The following is a 14,980-nucleotide window of genomic DNA, read 5'->3' as shown; positions in this document are numbered from 1 at the left end:
TAAAAATATTAACTTTTGTCCCTGTTATTGTCTCTCTGATGGGCAGGTGCTAAGATCTTAATGGATTTGAACTTTATTTATTGGTTTCTATGCTTTATAATGTATCCCTTTTCTAAGGACCCTGAGGTTTCCTGCTAGATTCTTGTGCAGTCTTGGACTGGAAGGAAGAACTTACTCGCTATTTCCTTTGGTCTTTTTTTATTGTTATCATGTCTTTCCTTTCCAGTCTTGCTTGGGGCATTTTTGAGAGAGTTAGACTTTTCTAGGACTGTTCACCTTTTTATCTTAACCAGAAGTTCTTTCCCCCCTATTTTATATCTCAAAGCTCTTCAGTATTATCCATCATTATCTTTTCCTGTAATTCCTGGCTCTGATGAATAAATAGTCCTTTTCCTCACCAAAGTTGACCTTTCTTTTTCTTTTTCTTTTGATTTACACTTTATAGGTGGTGCAGTGAGTGGATGCAATATTAGATCTGGAATCAGGAAAAGCTGAATTAAAATTCATTCTCAGTGTTACTAGCTGTGTGACTGGGCAAATCACTTAATCTATCTCAATTTCCTTGTGTGTAAAATGAGAACAATGACAGCACCTACTTTGAAAGGGTGGTTGTGAGGTTGCAGTGAAATATTTGTAAAGTACATAGTGCCTAGCACATAGTAGGGGCTTACATAACTAACTACTCATTCTCTCATTCCTGTCCCCATCCCACCCAACCTGCCCAAAAAATACAAATCTGGAGAAAGAGTAAATAAGTTTAGAAAGGGGAATTCAACTTAAAACAGCCTTTTCTTTTCAATAGTCTCTAAAATATGTATGTAGAGAACATATAAGGGAAATAATCTGAGTTATTAAGGCTTATGGAAATATCAGGTGAACTTTTCTTTAAAGGGCATTTAACTAAATTTAATTAATTCAGTTATAGTAATGTAAAATTTAGTTTTCCAAAGTTTTTTCTATGATTTAGACTTATTTCTCTTGGTTTGTGTTAACCAGAAACAGATTTTTGTCATTTTCCATATGCACCATTCTTTTAATGAGTTATTTTTGTTGAGTATGTACTTCTCAGGTTTTTAGCCTATACTCCGAGCCATGTGGATGATGAAGTCTTTTAGGCCCTTCTTTGTATGGATTGCATTCTGCTGGTTCATCAAGCTCTGAAATATTGCAGTCCATAATGGAAGAGATAATTATCTGATTTTTTCCCCTCAGTTTATAATTTCAAAGCCAACTCTCAGTGATTGTGGTTAGCTCTTATTTTGTTAGTTTTTTAGGCTTTTTGTTTCTATAGCTAACACAAAGACAAGTATGAAGAAGAAAATGCTAGCCTTCCCTTGTAGAATTCTCATTTCTGACATTGTGACTTTTGAACTTAGGGATATGCTACTTAAGAAATAGTCATCATCTTTTTTTAGAAATAACTAAACAATAGTACCTGCAATTTATAGGGTAATTTAAAAGGGCAGCATACTTTACATTCATTATTTCATTTGAATTTGACTGTGGTTAAAACAGACTTCATTGACTTGGTTACAATAAGTGTCAGAGGCTGCATTCATATCCAGCTTTAGTACAGTGCTGACTTCTATGCTGCTTTTTTACTTTAAAAATAAGAATAATAGCTCACTACATTTTGCAGTTGATGTGTAGATATATCCATATTGCTTATCTTTATTGATACTGAGATAAGGTCTCTTGCGAGGAGAAAGTATATTACAAGAAATGATTTACATTTTCATCCATAATATGCCTTGGCAAAGTTCACAAGTCTTTGTTCTTGTCAAACTGGACTTGCTAGATTTTCTATAGGCAGAACATTTTGTCTCTCTCCTGGGCTTTGCAGATGCTGTCCTTCCTTCCTGAAATGCATTCCCTTCTCTCTTTAGCTCAATAGAACCCTTCAATTCCTTCAAAATATATCTTACCTCCTTCATGAAGCCTTTAAAATAAAAAAAAAAATTTATTTTTTGCATTTCATTTTGTTATTTACTTGTCTTGTGTACATGATTTATTATACCCTCTTTTTCTTGGGGACAAAAACAGTTTTATTATTTTCTTTGTCTCCCTTGCATCTAGATCAATACCTTGCCAGGAGGAGGTACTTGATAAATATTTGGGCAATTGAATTGTGAACTATTATTTAGAGATTCATTGGAAATGTTCCTTGTTTCCTGTTTACATTTTAGGTTGCCTATCATGGTGATCCTGAAGGTGCACTTATCCAATTTGCAACATATGAAGAAGCAAAAAAAGCAATCTCTAGTACAGAAGCAGTGTTCAATAATCGTTTTATTAAAGTCTATTGGCACCGAGAGGGGGCTGCCCAGCAACTGCAAACAGCTTCCCAGAAAGTAAGAGAAAAATTGTATGGCTGTAAAAATCATTTGATAATTAGTTTCTACATGTACCCAGAAACATAGCCAGGAGGGATATATGGTTGAAAGAATTCATTTCTTTTATAGGTCTATAGAATGAAGATCATTGTTGGGCGTATTTTTAAAAAATCTTTTTTAAGAAAGCCTTATTTATTGACTAATTTTGTCCAAATATAACCACTATTTCTTCTAGCCTTTGAAGAGAAAAAAGTTTTAGAGAACCCATATAAATATTAAAATGTTTGTTATTTAACTTTACACTTGCTCTGGAAGCATCTATAACTATGTAGGAAATTTGAGGTTACTGAAATAATGTGATAATTTAAAAGTCTGTATGCTTTATTGATTATCCTTTTTTCTTAGTGCTAATTACTTTAAAATTAATTGATTAAAATTGTTTCTCTTTCTTATTTAGGTTATACAACCTTTAGTCCAGCAACCCAGTTTGCCTGTTGTCAAGCAGTCTGTGAAAGAACGATTAGGTCCTGTACCTTCAAGTAATATTGAACCTACAGAAGCCCAAAGTGCTGGTCCAGATATTCCTCAGGTATTCTCTGTCAATTAAACTAATAATTCTTTAACTTGTTTGTTTTTTAAATTCTGCATTCTTATTTTAACTAAATTAAGTACAGGTAATGGAATTTAACACCAAAACTTCGTACTTATAAAACTCCCAGTTTTAGTTAGTATTGCCATTCAAAATCCAAGTTAAGATTATAGGCATTCCTCACTTTGTGAAATAGCAGTTTTCTGGGAGGTAAAATACTCAGCCAATTTCTGTTTTCTTCATCAATTTTAGATTTTATCATGTTTTTATTGAAAAATTTACTAACAAACTATTAAAACACTTTCAGGGAAAATTTAAAGCTAGACAATAGCATCCTTTCACCAGTTAACACTTCAGAATTTTGTATCAGCTTTCCTGCTCTGGCATCTCCTGATTTACCTATCCTGCTCCCAGCCTGGCTGACAGGAATTTTCCCCTTACATTCAGAGGCTTCTGATTCTCTATCTGGAGTTCTAGGATCTGGTTTACATTTCTCTGGTTCAGTATTTACACAGTCTAATCAGGCCATATTATGATACCCCACTGAAGATGATCTAAGATATTTGTAGTCTGAAACTCTTCTTAACTATTTGGTGTCATGGTAACTACTCATCCCTTTTTATCTAAAGAACAAAGGATTTGGGTTATTCAAATTAAAGAATTAGGTATTAAATTGTCCAGTTGAATGCAGAATCTGTTTATATGGGTGTAGGACAAGAATATTTGATCTGGGGACAGTTTTTTAAAGAAGTTTTGAAGCATATTTAAATGTTTTGGATTTGTTATTTAAAATAATCAGCAAAAACCACAAATTTCTAGAGCCAAGTCACCTAAAAGACTAGCTAATCCAATATATTTTTAGTTCTCAGTGGTTGATTATAATGCATGCTGGGGATTTTTTGGTTATTGTTGGTTTTTTCTCCCTGAATCTTCCAAAATACTCTTTCCTTTATGAAAACATAAACAAGCAAAATAAAACTTGTTAGTACCTTCACTTGTAGTAGTTAAGTTCAGTATAGATTAGTAGGTTTTAAACAGTGGCAAATTAAATGTTCATAAATCCCGACAGAAATATATGTGCTGGGGGAAACACTGAATGTGTCCATTTTAATTTTTTTAGAATGTAACTAAGTTATCTGTGAAGGACAGGTTGGGTTTTGTATCAAAGCCATCTGTTTCAGCAACTGAAAAGGTAAGAAGAATAGCATGATATGTTTATTTTGGCTTTCTTATTGTTTTCAGTTATCATTTCAGGTGGCATCTCAATTTTTTAAAAAAGTATGCTTTTTTGTTTGTGTGTCTGGAAGCTGTTGTTTTATTGTCCTCCTTAGTCTGAATTTTCTTTTTAAAATTTTTTGCTTATCACTTCCATGAAAAAAGAAGTGACTCATTTGTTTTTTTTGTTTTTTTTTCTTTTTGCATAAAGCTTTTAAAATACTTTTCTCCCACTCTATACTTTCCCCGTTCTTTGTCTCTTTACTTATGACTTTGGGTAGGTCAATTAACCTCTCAGAGCATCATCATTATTGTCTATTAAATAAAGAATAAAAATTAGATTTTGTACATTGTAGGGTGATTGTGAGGAAGGTGCTTTGAAATACTCTTGAGACAATATATTGCTCTATTGATATAGGCTACTATTCCCCGTCTTGTCTTTTCCTCATAAGAAGAGTTCTAAAATATCACTGATAATCTCATATGTCTATACATAAACCATAGGCTTGTTCAATTAAATTCATTAATCATTTTAGGTACAGGGAAAATCAGAATGACAATTTATTTTATTCCTTGGCAGATATGACCTGTGCTGTAGATGTAGGCTATGTTTCTATTTTCACACTTAAATTGTTCCTCTATAATTTAGAAGTATAACTGAGACTTGATGTCCAGTTTTGTTCTGATCTGATCTCTTTGGATAATATAATTTTAGAGCTCAGATTATCTGTTATCTCCCTCACTAAAGACTAAAGTTCAGAGATCAGAGTAGGATTATAGGACTTGTATAAGTCACATAGCTAATTACTTGGGAGAATTCAAATAGGAACCTTCAGGTTTCCTGATTACTAGTTTTCTCTTCTTTCCCCTTACACAGCTAAGAAGTATTAAGTTTACTTAGGTAACCAAACATCCGGGTGCATAACTGACTTCATAACCTATTCATGGAATGTTTAGGTTTACTCCACTTTTCTTTCTTCTCATTTGCCTATCCCAAGAATTTGAGATTCCTTAACTTCCAGTTGGACTTTCTAAGGCCATGCTTATACATTACTCTCAAGCTGTCTATCCCTCTAGAATTCCTAATCTATCAGTGATACCATTTCCAAGGTAGAAAAATCTTAGGGTCTTGTTATAATTTTTAAATTTTTCTCTTCCTCATTTCCCATCATTTGTAAAGTTTAATTTTTCATTATTTTAAAAGTATGACTTAAAAACATCATTTCCTCTTATATTTCCCTTACGAATTCTTCTTTCATCACATTGAGATTATTAGAGTAGCTTTTTAAATCCTACCTCTCCCCCGTTCCTACAAATATTTTGCTTTCCTATTCAATTCGTTATACATATGCTAGATTCATCTTCCTTAATCAACACTTTGTGTTAAATCCTCTGTGTATAAATTTAAATGACTACTATTTTCTTATGGCTTTAATATTCTGATGTGGTCATACCTAATCAATTTTTTCTCATTACAGTTTGCCATCCATTTTCTCACGATATATTGAACATGCCATGTTTATTCCTACCTAAGTGTATTCACTTATTTTCAACTTCTTTAATTTTTTTCTACTTAATCCAAGTCTCTTCATCTACCTCTACTATGAAGTCTTCTTTAACTCGCCCTGCCTACTCTAGTCTTCCCTTCTATCCTGTCCTCAGAACTTTTAAAGCATTTAGTTATATTGCCTTATACATATAAATTGTTCTTTAGAAAGATTATCTTTGTCTGCTCAATTGGGTTCTAGGCTCCTAAAGAGTGATAAAGCCATATTGTATTTCTTTATGAGAAGCCTGTGAATTAGTGTCTAATACATAGCAAGTACTCATTAAATACTTACTTTTTTATTGATTGAAGATGATCTAACATGATTTCCATTCAGAAGCATTTATGCCCTTTGTCATTTACCACTTTCATTGTTACTTTTTAGGCATTTGATTAGGAAAATGTGACTAACCCTAATTTGTATCTCAATGGTTAACCTTCACCCTACATTGTATGAATTATAAATTTGTTAAAAAGCTATGCAAATAGTGTAAACTAAAACTTATCTTTGTATGAATAATGTGGAAAACAGGTATCAAGTAATAACATTTGTGTAACCCAGTAGAATTGCTTGTAGGCACTGGAAGGAGAGAGGAAAAAGGGAAGCAAAGAAAATGAATCATGGAAACATGGGAAAATATTTAAAAATTAAAAAAAATAAAATTTACTTTTGTCATTTCCCCCTCAATATTTCCTAAGGAAAAGGTGCAGACAACATTTAGATGAAAATATTCTGCATTTCTTAAAGAACAAATTTCAACTTATGGAAAATTACAATTTATCTATTCTGTTTACTTGATAACTCTTGAAAGTTCCATGATGTAATCATACAAGATACTAAAATTGATGAAACATCTTTTCATTGTCATAAAATCTCAATGCTGAAAGAGACTTCATAGATTATGGACAGATGTCCCTTGTTATAGCAATCCCTCATAAGTACTTGTTTAAAGATCCCTTTTAAAACACATTGAGCCAGAAACTTATCTATCTGCAATTTAAGTTACAAAAATTGTTTCTTCCAAATTTTACAAAAACCTTTTCAGCCTTCTGCACCTTTTCCCCCTTGGGAATGTTGTTTACTTTGATGGTAGAAAATAGGTTAAAAGGAGCAATAGAAAAATGGAGAATAACTGACAAATTAAAAAGATAATCAGTTCAAATCCTTCCAAAGAAATTCCTATGACACCTTCAGATGTTAAGATGATACATTTTGCTATTTTGGAAATAAGACCTCAATTTGGAGAATGTATTTAGTTAACCACCATTAACATTTATGATTTAACATGTTTGTGATCTAGAGTTATAGGAATGATAAGACATTGGTATAATACATTTTTACATTATATTTATGGGACTTTTACAGTTGAGGTAGTATATTGTAATGGAAAAAAGAAATGTACTGAATTGACTTTTACTCTCCTTCCTAACCTTATTTGTTTTTTTGATTTGTAATAAGGGGGATAATAAGCTACAGGCAGAGGGGTTAGGGAGGCTAGTAGCCTCAATGTTAGGAAGATACGAGTTCAAATTCAGTCTTTGGTACATACAGAGTGACTGTGCTCTGCTGAGCAAGTCACTTAATCTTTGTACTCTAAACACTTCTTAAAACCAATTAACAGAAGAGTTGCTGATATGGTGATTTAGCAAGATAAACTTTTCTAACTTGAAGCTCCTTATACCAACAAAATCAGTTCCAAAAAGCAACGCAGAAACAAAATTTAAATTTCTACTGTCTTCAAGGGATTGTAATGAGGAAAACAATATATTAACTAAAGCACTGTATTTTCACCTGGATTTATCATTAACAAGCTTTATTACCTTTGGCAAATGAACTATTTACTGTGGACTTCAACTTGCTTTTCTATAAAGTAAAGGGGTTGACTAAGATGATCTTGGTTAGAAGGACATTTAGCTCCCAAATTCCTGGCTGGTGGTGCATAGTGGTATACCTACATTGAAAATTTTGCATTGAACATTTTTTTTTGTGAATCAGGATACAGCTGGGACAGAGAACTTTCTGGAGAGGAAGTTCTGCTAATGCAGATTGACATCTCTGCAACTTGGTGTTTTTCCTCCTAATTAATAAGCATCTACTTCTCATTCCCTCTCTCTTCCATCCCCCCCCCCCCCCCAAAAAAAAACCCCAAAACCAAAAACAAACCCTGTGTAGCAAATACACATAGTCAAGCAAAACAGATCCCCACCTTGGCCACATCCAGAAATGTAGATGTCAAACCTTTGTATAGGGTATATTACCTCTCTGTCAGAATGTATTCAATAGCATTGATTCTCTGAAATCATGGTTGAACATTGCATTGATTCCAGTTTCTAAGTGAAGGTTTTTCATTTTAAAAATGTTAAGGTTGAAGTTCTTTTCCTGGTGCTGTTTATTCTTTTTCTATTCAAAGTGAGGTTGCAGTTTCACCTGCTCCCATCAGTCCTTATGTATTTGTATATATTTCTGTTTGTATTCCCGGAAATTATATAAGAAAATAATCCCTCCACCCAATTTTCTTTCTTTTGTAGTCTGTCCCCTCTTCTGCTTTCTTTCTTTTAAGATCATCATGGCTTAACAAAAATCACTTGAATGCCCTCTATCTTATTTGGTTTCCTCTTTCCCCTCAGCACCATTGTTCTTAGGACATCCTGAGAACAATGTACATCATCCTCCCCTCCTCATTAGAGAACAAATATTTTTTCCTCACAAGATCTTTTCCAAATGCTCTGTTTACCTCATTTTTCCTCATCTTAGAATCAATACTTTGTATTGATCCTGTGCGTGGAAGCTGAGGTAGAGAGTCCAGGGAGATGTAGTCTCCCAGGGTTCAGAGCCATTTCAAAATACACAGTCCCAAAGCAGAAAAGTGGTAAGGGGTAGGCAGTGGGGGTTAAAGTAAGTTGCTCAGGGTCACACCACTAGGAAGTGTCTGAGTTCAGATTTGAACCTAGGACCTCCTACCTCTAGGCCTGGCTCCCTCTATTCACTGAACCACTTAGCTGCCCCCTTTGTGTTTACTTTTTATATAATTTTTCTTATTCTCCTGTGTTTTCATTTCAGTATATGTTAGAAATAGTCTTGGTACCCAGGTCTTCCTAGCTTCAAGGTCAGTTTTCTGCTATGTCATGCTACATCACTGTTTCATGAATATAGGTATTAAAATAGTATGCCTATTTATTGTAGCTATACTTAATGTTTGTAAGAGAGGCACTGCTTATGAAAATGGGATGCTTCCTTATTTTTTAAATAATAGTGATAATGAAGAGGTAATATGATATGGTATTTTTATGATTTAAACTTTTGTTATGTTAAATTTAGTTTTTAAAAGTACTGTTTTCCTTCACTTTAAATAGAAACAGTAGGTTACTATTTCTTTACAAATTATTGTTGCATGGTTTACCTGAGTCAGGTATAGGCGATCCTTTTCCTATTGTGGGGTATTCCATACTGAGGGGGAAAAAACACAGCACTTGGCCAGATTGAAGGAAAAAAAATATGTAATGGATTTATATGTTTTTTCTCCCTCGAAAACCCAGTCTGACTTAAAAAATTTAAATAAGCTATACCACAGATATTTTTTTTTAAAACACAACAAATATATACCACAAATACTTTATAAAAAAACACTTCAATTCTATATCATGGCTATTGGTGAATGGTGGAAAGGAAGGAAAAAAGAGGGAAAGGTAGAGAAGAAAGTGGGTAAATGACTAAAATGAAAGCTATAGGCATAAACCAAAGAGGGACGGGAGAAGAAGAAAAGAAAGATCATTTGGTTGAAAAGGTTTTGGAAATTTTTACATCATACTCTGCATTCAGTAGAGTCTCATAAACTTCTGAAATACTTATTAGTCAAAACAATAGCATGATTTAAGACATTTTGTGAGGAGACAAAATGCTACTGAGGAATTTGGGGAAATATTCTTTATTATTTCAGCTTTTATCCTATCTTATGCCTCCTTTATATTTTATCCCTTGGAATTTAAAGTAAATAGTAAGTGCTTCTGCATTTCTTAGCAAAGAAAAACATATTAGCAGAGGTAATGATTTTGGTGAAAGAGTAGGAGTTCCCATCTTTATTTCAATTTCCTGCCCTTGACTTGCTTTGTAACCATTAGGACATTTTTGCCTCTGTCCCTTAGAAATGTTAGAACAGCTGATAACTGACACTCTTCTTACTTTTCTATTATTTTGCAATTAAGAACTTTTTTTTGGAATTAACAGAAAGGAAATCATCTTACTATTATTTGGTTGTGATCATATTTTCTGAATCCAAAATGAGTATGTGTGCATGCACATGCGTGTGTGTGCGCGTGCATACACACAAGCACACACACACTCACTCTTCAAATTATGGCTATCCAAGAAATTCCTGGAGTGTTTTCTTTTTATCTTTAAGGGAAAATGGCCAGAATAATATTAAAACTGTGTTCAAAATCCATTTTCCAAGACTAGTCTTAGTATTACATTAGATGTATTGCCCCTAACGCAGCCTTTAAATAAAGGTTGTTTGTGAGTTGATATTTTTTACCACTAGTGACACAGAATAAATTTAACCCTAATCTTATTTGACTGATGTAATTAATGATCAATCAGAAACAGTAAACAGAAAATTTATAAACAGTATCAGTATTAGTAGAATAGTACACATGTGATTTCAAGATGATAATTATATTTTAAATACCATTTTGAGTTTAGGTTATCAGAAATTCATATTTTTTTGGTGGTGTAGGGCTCAACCTTTTTGCTTTTGAATTGTGTTTTTCTCATTTCTCTTACCCCCTTGTGCTTGAGTAATATTCTTGTAAAATTTCTTATTAAGGGATAGTGTGTCATTCATTTTCTTTTAAAACTATTTAATGTAAAATTTGTATTAATATGAATTGTCAGTGATGCTATTAAAGTTTAGATATGTGAAATGTTAAAATTGAATATTTTTAGTCTAGGGTTCTGTAGGAAACAACAAACATAAGAGAAAATAATTAATTTTGTGTTGTTAGGTGTTGTCCACTTCTACTGGCCTCACAAAAACAGTGTACAATCCAGCTGCTTTGAAAGCTGCACAGAAATCTTTGCCTGCTGTTTCCATCTCTACATTAGATAACAGCGAAGCACAGAAAAAAAAACAGGTAAATTAAAATGAGATTTTTTCAAAAGGTTTGTTTACTGAAAGCATCTTCATAATTGACTTTTAAGTTTGTTTTCTTAGATCTGATTAGGACAGTAGGACCAAAAAATAAGCCTTTTTGCTTAGTATATAGATCTTGGACATGTCATGGTCATGTTCATTTATAAAATATTTGCTTAATAAACTTGCCAACTTAGTGTTTCTTCATAATTCCCATCTAGGGTAGGATCATAGATTTAGAGCTGGAAGGGAATTTAAAGATCATTGAATTGAACCCCTTTTTGGTGATAATCCTCATTCCAGGTCCAGTGTTCTATCCCTTCTATATTACATTAGAAACAGTAATCAGCAAGTATTTTAGTAAGCACCTGCTGCATGTTGGGTACTGTGAATAGCACTACACTGCATGTTGGGTACTGTGAATAGCACTACAAAGTATGAAACAATCTCTATTCTCAGTGAACCTACCTTCTAATTGGGAAAAACAAGTGCATTTAAAATATATACAATATAAATAAAAGTTAATAAATACAAATATATACAAAGTAGTTAAATGCAAGGTACTTTTGTAAGGGAGATAATTAACAATTGAGATGTGTGCTAGGGTACAGCAAAACTTTTCATGAAGAAGATAGTGCCTCAGTTACATCTGACATCAGGGAAGAGTAGGACTTTGAAGTATAGTGGTAAGAATGAGAGTGTACCATCCAGTAATAGTGCATAGGCATGAAGATGGAAAATGGACTGTCATGTATGAGGAATAAAGAGGTAATCATTTTGGCTGGATTGCAGTTTTAGTTATTTCTTAAGGATTTGCTATATTTGAGACACTGTCCTAAGTGCTAGCAATGCAAAGAAAGACAAAAGACAATTTACTCCCAAGGAGCTCATAATCTAATGGGGAACATGCAAACAACAGTGTATTACTGAAACAAGATTTATTCAGGATAAATTGGAGATTTATCAACAGTACAGATGGAATAGTAAGATGGAAAGCACTAGCATCAAGGAGGATCAGAAAAGACTTTGTATAGAAGGGTGGGATCTTAACTAGGACTTAAAGTTAGGAGATGATTGATAAAGATCACCCTTTCTCCTTCAGCAGACCTACTATATGATAAAGGAGAGCATTCCATGAATAAAGATAAACAATGAAAATGCCTAGGATGAGGAGATATATTTTATTTGGAAAATGGCAATGTGACCTGTTGTAGAGAGGGATCATATTTTGTAGGTGTCGGATACGAATCAGGATTTTATTTTTGATCTTCAAGGTGATATGGAGCCAATGAAATTTATTTGGATGGGGAAGAGGTGTGATAGATACTGTAGGAAGTTCCCTTTGACAGTTGAATGGAGGATGGGTTAGAGTAGGATGAGACTTGAAGCAGCAAGACAAACTAGTAGACTATAATGCCTTATTATAGGCCAGGCATGATTGAAACAGGGGCCTACATCAGGGTGAGAGGCAGTTATCAGAGAATAGAATGGAGCATGTGCAATAGATGTTAGGAATTAGAAGTGGCTTGATTTGATAATAGATTGGATATGTTGGGCTAATAGAGAGGGAGGAGGAGGGATAACGATGATCAGAAAGAACTAGGTACCTTCAACAGTAATAAATAAATTAGTAAGACACTACCTAGTTCTGTCAGAGCCTGGGCAAGTCACTTAAACCCAGTTGGCCCAGCCTTTGCTGCTCTTCTGCCTAGAATTATTACTAAGGCAGAAGGTGAGAGTTTTGTTGTTGTTTTAAAGAGAGGAAAAAAGAAAAGAAAAGAAGAAGGGAGGATTTGGAGGGAAATAGTGATTTCATTTTTCCTCATGTTGAGGTTAAGATGTCTATAGAGCCTGAAGTGAAACTGGAGGTTAGCAGAGATGTTAGGGCTGGATAAGTAGACTGGAGGAATATTAGCATAGAGATGATAATTGAATCCATGGGACCTAATAATAAGATTGAGAGAGTTCAGGATAGCTTTGTGGGTACCCAAGGTGAGAAGCTATAATTCTAATTAAGATTCTCTCAAAGGATTCTTCATCTGTTGTTGTTTTGATCCCTAGAATCGATGCTGCTGGGTTCTAAGGAAGAAGAATAGTAAGAACCAAGCAACTGGGGTTAAGTAACTTGCCTAGGATCACACAGCTAGGAAGTATCTAAGGTCCAATTTGAATCCAAAACCTCTCATCTGTGAGCCTGTCTCAATCTACTGAGCCACCTAGCTTCTCCTTAGAAAGGATTCCAAGAAAAAAGTAATAAATTGAGTAGTATGAGAGAGAGGTGTCATAAAAACCTACTGAGAACAAAATATCAAGGAGAAGGGGATGATCAAAGTCAGAGGCTGCAGAAAGGTTGAAGATTGAGAAAAAATAAATTTTGTAATTAAATCATTGATAACTTTGGAGACAACAGTTTCTGTTGAATAATGAAGTCAATATCCAGACTAAGTGAAGTTAAGATTAGATTGAGAGTAAAGGAAGTGGAAACATCTATTGGAGTCTTCTAGATCAAATGAAGATTTCTTTTAAGGATATGAAAGAAAGAGACATGTTTGTAGACACTGAGGAAGTAGAGTACTGAAGGGAGAGACTGAAGATAAGTGTGAAAATGAAGTTGATAGAGTGGGCAGTCTTCTGAAATAGACAAGAGTGAAATGGTTTCAGAAAAGGCACCTTTTACATATATCCTTGGCAAAAAGGACCATCTCTTCATGAGAGATAGGTGAAAGAAGAGATAATGGCAAAAGGCATCTGGATGATAGGGAGTAAGGAAAAGGGAAGCAATGGGAGCTCATGGTGAATAGTCAACAATTTTTTCAGTGAAGTGTGAGGAAAGGTTCTTAGTGGAAAGTAAGTAGGAGGGACTATGAAAAATTTGAGTTAAGATGAAAAGTTTTGGAAAAGCTGCCATAGTGAGTATGATAGTGAGTCACTTAGGAAGGTGTAAACTTAGGAAGGTGTAAAAGAATTGCCTTGCCATAGTGGAGGCCTAGTTGAAATTTTGTAATGGAGGTAGCAAGGTTATGCAATTTTCTCAGCTTTATTTGGGAACATAAAAGTAGGATTGAAGACAAATGGGTAGAAATAATCTGAAGCTGATACTTAGAAGGAAAATATCAGTTGGAAAAGATACAATGTAAGATTGAATTGGTTTACCATGGGTTTAGATAGGAATGGAGGGAAGTGTATACAGTGCAGAGGTTATTACCTAGGAAAGAATTTAAGGGTTATGGGATCAGAGGTTTTGGAGAAGATTAAGAACAGTTTTCAGGGTCGTAGTGCAGGGAGAGAAGTGTAATGACAACAGATTGTGATCATATTGGGGAATTTTAGCACTCACAAACATGAAAGTGAAACATTTGTGAGTGATGAAAAAACCAGAAATATGATCATCTCTGTGTCTACTGTGGTAGTGTGGAGGAATAGTTCACAGAAAAGTAATGAGTTGAGGAACTGGAAGATAAGGAAGGATTTTTGGTAAAATAATCAATATGTATGTTGAAAAATCCTCAATTATGGGAATTGTGAGAAAAACACAGATCTCATTGAGGAAGTAGGGGAATGTTCTGGAAAGTGTAGTGTTCCAGCTCCAGCTCCTCTACCTTGTCCAGTGGAGTGAGAGTGGAGATGGGGAACAAAGGAAAGTTCAGCCAGTGCTGGAAAGGGCAGTCAAGGAGACTGTGTTATCAGTACAGAGCCAGGTCTCAATAGGAACCAGAAGATAAAAGGAAAAGATTTGAGATTAAAACAAATTTGTTATCTATGAGAATAAGTATTTAGATAGCATAATGTAGGGTTTGTGATAAAGGCTGGAAAGGTTTGCAAATTTCAAACCTTTCCATCCTTTATCACAGGTTGAATAGCTTTAGAGAGAACTTTGGGGAGTTGGGTTGAGATGGATGGGAATAAGGGAAGAAATAATCAGGGGATGGAGAATGAAGCTTGAATTATGATAGTCAAGGATTCAGAATCACTAAGATTCTTAGAAAACATAACTGGGTGAGACATAACTTTAAATAACTTTAAATTATAAAGGAATGATTTCAGGTGAGTTATAAACAGTCCTAGGAGTTTGGCCTCAGGATTGAGTTTTCTCAGGGTGTTAGGCAGCTGGCAGCTTGTGAGGGGACAAGTAGTGTAAAACATCAGAATGGAATTTCTTTCCTATCCC

General features: G+C 34.1%; 1 protein-coding gene across 19 annotated transcripts in view; it reads left to right on the top strand.

Annotated features, from left to right (window-relative positions):
• The window catches only part of RBM26 (RNA binding motif protein 26), a 113,988-nt gene that overhangs the window by 64,912 nt on the left and 34,096 nt on the right, over positions 1 to 14,980 (top strand). For 16 of the 19 annotated variants that reach the window (XR_471536.3, XR_008913949.1, XR_008913948.1 and 13 more), the window contains 4 exons: positions 2,187 to 2,351; positions 2,791 to 2,922; positions 4,043 to 4,114; positions 10,685 to 10,813. Coding sequence is in view for 13 of the 19 variants with exons in the window: in XM_056807218.1 (XP_056663196.1) it covers positions 2,187 to 2,351; positions 2,791 to 2,922; positions 4,043 to 4,114; positions 10,685 to 10,813 (498 nt within the window). In the remaining 6 variants the exon portion in view is untranslated. The remainder of the gene's footprint in view (positions 1 to 2,186; positions 2,352 to 2,790; positions 2,923 to 4,042; positions 4,115 to 10,684; positions 10,814 to 14,980) is intronic. The other 3 variants (XM_016425006.2, XM_001362858.4, XM_007501493.3) reach the window with 1 other exon arrangement.

The sequence above is a fragment of the Monodelphis domestica genome, chromosome 8 (genome assembly GCF_027887165.1).
Source record: "Monodelphis domestica isolate mMonDom1 chromosome 8, mMonDom1.pri, whole genome shotgun sequence".
Classification (NCBI taxonomy): Eukaryota; Metazoa; Chordata; class Mammalia; order Didelphimorphia; family Didelphidae; genus Monodelphis; species Monodelphis domestica.
This window is presented reverse-complemented; position numbering and strand designations above follow the sequence as displayed.